Source organism: Lolium rigidum, chromosome 7 (genome assembly GCF_022539505.1).
Source record: "Lolium rigidum isolate FL_2022 chromosome 7, APGP_CSIRO_Lrig_0.1, whole genome shotgun sequence".
In the NCBI taxonomy this organism is placed as follows: Eukaryota; Viridiplantae; Streptophyta; class Magnoliopsida; order Poales; family Poaceae; genus Lolium; species Lolium rigidum.
In genome coordinates, this window is record NC_061514.1 from 141,239,681 (window position 1) to 141,244,747 (window position 5,067).

At 46.1% G+C, this 5,067-nt stretch overlaps 1 protein-coding gene across 1 annotated transcript; it reads right to left on the reverse strand.

The window, feature by feature from the left end:
- Positions 1-3,133: 3,133 nt before the first annotated feature.
- Positions 3,134-4,689, reverse strand: LOC124669426 (E3 ubiquitin-protein ligase PUB23-like). Its single transcript, XM_047206045.1, has one exon. The coding sequence runs from the start codon at positions 4,626-4,628 to the stop codon at positions 3,291-3,293; it is 1,338 nt and encodes a 445-aa protein (XP_047062001.1). The 5' UTR covers positions 4,629-4,689; the 3' UTR covers positions 3,134-3,290.
- Positions 4,690-5,067: the final 378 nt, after the last annotated feature.

Consider the following 5,067-nt stretch of genomic DNA (forward strand, 5'->3'; position numbering starts at 1 on the left):
AAAACCCGTCTGAACGTCACATTCGGAGGTGAGGTAGCCATTACAGTAGCAATGGTATCACCTTGGCGACAAGCAATCCTATACAGAGCAGGATACTGTTCACTTAAGGGTGCATTGTCTAGCCAAACATCTTCCCAGAACCGTATCTGTGCTCCATTCCTGATTGAGAAAGTACCATGGCGAAAGAATACATTTTTTGTCGCCATAAGACCAGCCCAGAAGTGAGAATCCCCAGGTTTCCAAACCACTTGGGATAATGTCTTCGAACCGATATACTTTCTCCGAAGAATAGTTTGCCAAGTCCCATCCTCAGTAAGTAGCTTAAACAGCCATTTACCCAGAAGAGCTGAATTCTTGACCTCCAGGTCATGAACTCCAAGCCCTCCTTGATCTTTGGGACTACAAACTATACTCCACTTAACCGATCGATATTTGTTTTTCTCGCTGTCCCCTTGCCAAAAGAATCTGGATCGATAGTAATCGAGTTTATGCAGAATTCCTTTCGGTAGGATGAAGAATGATAACATATACAGTACCATATTTGTGAGTACCGAATTAATGAGTATCAATCTTCCTCCCAGGGACAACAATTTACCTTTCCAACTACTAAGGCATTTTTGTAATCTTTCTTCCACTAATTTCCATTCCGCGATTGTAAGTCTTCGATAATGAATCGGAATACCCAAATAACGAATAGGAAATTGGCCTTGCCCGCAACCAAACAACTCTGTATACAGAGTCGTATCGTTTTGGGCATCACCGAAATAGAACAGTTCGCTTTTATGGAAATTGATTTTCAATCCTGACAACTGCTCAAAAGCCGCCAAAATTAATTTCAGATTTTGAGCTTTCTCAAGATCATGATCCATAAACAGAATTGTATCGTCGGCATATTGAAGTATAGATAAACCACCATCAACCAGATGTGGAATCACTCCTTCAATCTGGCCATCAGCCTTGGCCCGCTCTATGAGTATAGCCAGCATATCCGCTACAATGTTAAACAACATCGGTGATAACGGATCCCCTTGGCGTAACCCTTTTCGTGTTTGGAAATAGTGGCCGGTGTCATGTATACCTGTAGTCCTGTATATTGACACCTGCTCGTGCATAGAACGTAGGTGTTCTCTTTCACTTTCATGTACATGATCGATTTGAAGTTTGTCAATCCTACCTATCTTGATGAAGCATGCAGAAGCAGGGATATCAATGTGAAATGCTACAGAAAGTAATTTGAAGATATGGATACAACTTGAGTACCCATAATGACTAAAACAGCAATAAATAAAACATCAAGAACAATTTTTAGGATTCTTACCAACTTAGCGTATCGGCAACGCTAAGTTCTCCGGTAACGGTGCCAAAAAAACTACTTATTTTGATACCCACAAGTGTAGGAGATAAATTATAGTGTTTCGATAGGTAGTGAGTATCGACACCACGAAGAGTTTAAGCTATTGAAGAACACAATTGAATAAGTAAATGCGGACACAACAAAGAGTCGGGAGTAACGATTGTTTGGGTTTCAAGTGAACTACGAGCAAACAATAATGAAAAGTATCACACTTCATAAGTATCCCAATCCTCTAAGTTGAGAACAATTAAGACTAAGGCTATAATTTATAACACCTTAGCGTTCTTGGGGATGGCAAGAATATTTAGAGCACACAAATTTCCTTATAAATAATGATAAAAAAAACTTGTTGAGTTCTATTCCTAGTAGTTGAGCTAGGTCATATCCATTAGCACTCAAGTGAGCTAAGTCATATGGCAGTCATGAACTATGGTAGTTCTTGAAAATTGCCAGCGGTGTGTTCACCTGTTGTGGCGAGCAAAAAAGGGATTGATCACTTTATATTGAGGAGGAGAAGAGACGTATCGCACCACTCATCACATGATAGATGGAAGGCGAAACCATACACTAATTGTTCCGTACTTGCAAACCTAACATGGCTATCGTTGTGAACTATTTTAATTGTAGAGACTATGATGTCTTTAGTGGTTTTATTTATAAAATCGGGCTTAGTCCGTTAATTTAAAGTTAAAACCAATTGTATCAACTATTTGTATTGAACTTTTTTACTTCATCTCACCTTATGCCAAAAATTATGTTCCCTTTGAATACATTCTTTGATAGTTTACATCACTATTTTTTTCATGTGCAACTATGAGAGTTTACATCAAAATTATTGTCGTATATAGATATCTTGATACTTATTTATCATTTCACATTTGATTATGATATTTACCATCACAAATATATTTTCTTGTTCTAAACTGGAAATTGTATTTGAATTTTGGAGTATGTTGCACAAAATGTATGTCTAAGTTAAGTTCTAAATGACTATTTGTTTTGCATTTAATTCACCTAAGTCTAAGCAAAGCGGAAGTGGCACATCACTTCACCGAACTAATATGTGTATTTATAGTAGTGTGTTTGTATGTGTCCTTTTGATATATTATCCTAAAATATCTATATATGGGACTTGCTAGCGGAAATTCAATTCGGTTCTATGGTGCATATGCTCCCTCCCTCCATGTCAAAATATCTATATACTTATTTATCATTTCACATCAAAATCCATGTATAAAAGAACATAGGAAAACATAGAAAATCCTATGAAATTAGGCCATATAAAATATATATAGAATTTTGACATCATTCCAATGAACTAGAGGTTTTCTATAGAAACTACGCCAACAGATTATAATTCAATAAAAACAACTTATAGAATACCTAAAATTTAACCAATCCATTTAAACTACAGAGAGAATATGGTGCAGATTAACAAATGTACACCTACTCACATGCAGCAAGCACCTTATCACTCATCCCAACAGATTATCAAAGCCCAACCCTGCCTGTTATATTCGTCGATCTGACTGTTCACCAACAAAAATATAAATTGAATGTAGTTTGTATAAGTCATATCTCGCTGTGATTATTTACTAGCATGATCCCTAACAAAATAATTTGTAGTCACAACCTACGTAAACAATAGCGCGTATCTGAAGAAAGAGAGTAAACAAAGCATTATGCGCAGGTGTATACACTTGAATTATCCCCAGTATTATTTTCCAATTCTAATGTACACTTGAATCCTCCCCAATTTTAGAGAGAGCTACTAGGTGTATATCAACCTTCCCGGCTGGTTGTAAGTTGGAACAATCAATACAATCTTCACACAAAAAATGGCCAATTAGAAAGCCTTAGACCACGTCTACCAGACTGCCATGCAGGATCGATCCCGTGATAAGGCGAAGAAGAATATACTTGCGTGCATGTGATATCACGAAGGGTAGGAAGCATTCAAGTGCGACGAGAAGCACGGCGATCCCCTCCAGACCCTTGCGTGCATCTTGAGCATCTCCCTCGCCCTCTCCCTGGGGCGGTCGCCGGCGGCTCCGGCCTGCACCAGGAACAGCAGCCTTCCGACCACACCGACCGCCAGCATCTCCTGCAGCACCGCTGGCGTCGCCGAATGCCTCGCCACAGCGTGTAGAGCGCGCACCGCGCTCTCCGTCCCCGCGGCGGACAGCCGCGTTGCCGCCCTCGCCACCACCGCCAGCCCCGCCGGGTGCGCCACGAGCTCCAGACGACCTTCGGCGCAGCCGCATAGATGGTCCAGCACGACGATCGCGAGCTCGCACGCCTGCTTGCTGCCGCCGCAGCACTCGTTGAGGAGCAGCTCCACGAGCGCCGCCACCGCGCCGGCCTCGACGGCCTTGACGCGGTTCCGGCCCCACAGGCATAGCCGGCAGAGAACGTGGAGCGCAATCTTGACCGCCTTGGCCGACAGCTTGTCCGTGACGACCGACACCACCCCCTCGACCAGCTCGGCGCTGGCCGAGGTGAGCTGCGCCGGCGGCATCTCCGAGACCGCCGCTTTCAGGAGCTGGATGCCGTAGGTGCGCGAGAGGTGGCTCGGCCGCCGCAACACGGACGCCATGGTGTCGAGGAAGTTCTCGCCGCGCTCCAGGATTCTCTTCCAGCTCTCCTCGGAGAGCCTAAGCGAATGCAGGATGCTGAGGGCCGTGTCCTCCGGCGAGCTCGCCTTGGGCGAACCCAGCACGGCGCCGTACATCTGATCCTCCTGGGACTGGGACCCTAATGAAGGCTGCTTGGGCGCGTCCTGCGCAGCGTGCTTTTTGAGGACGGACACGAGGAACGCGACGGCGCCGGGCGCGGCCTCGACGCAGCGGCGGTTGCAGTCGCTCTCGGCGACGATGTCCGCGAGCTCCTTGAGGGAGGCCGCCAGCAGGTCGTGGCCCCGCCTGGCCGCGTCGACGATGGAAGCCACACGGGCGGCGTCGACGGGCGCGCGCGGGGTGGGGAAGCGCTCGACGGCGTGCACGGCGCACCAGCCCTGGATGAGGCGGCGGAGCGTGTGGTTGGGCGTGGGCTCCCGGTCGGCGGCGCCGAGCTGCTGTTTGGTCATGGGGCACTCGCCGTGGCCGTCGGTGAAGACCCAGCGCTCGATGCTCTCCCGGTCGTAGGTGATCCCGGAGGAGAGCGTGACGGGGTCCCGCATGATCTCCATGGAGATCGGGCACAGGAAGTAGGAGGGGACGTCCACCTGCGCCGCCGATGCATCCACTGATTTTCGATCGATCGTATAAACCTCCATGTAGTAGTAGTACGTATGTATCTGTCTATCAAGTCTAGCTAGCTATGTACACATGAAGCTAGGAGAAGCAGCGAGCAGGAAATGTCTCCGGTCGAATCGAGAAAGCTTCTGGAGGTGAAGGAGACGGGTGAGAGTGCCCTTTTATAGGGGGAGAAATTAGAGAGGGAGAGGCATCAAGGTCAGCTGTGAGAGGTTGAACCGTGGAAGTCATAGTAGTTCGATAGATTCTACAAACACGACCATTTAACTCGCGTATAGTATTCCGAAACGTAGGCTGGCTGCTCGATCTCTCATGAAATAAATAAAAACGAAATTAGCTTGTAGCCCTATGAATGTATGATGAACATGTTGGTTGGCTGGTGTGGAAGTGAAGGGGAGAAAACAAATCGGAAAATGGTGGGCGAGGAGAATTAATTAATAAATAAGGCGCGCGCGATCG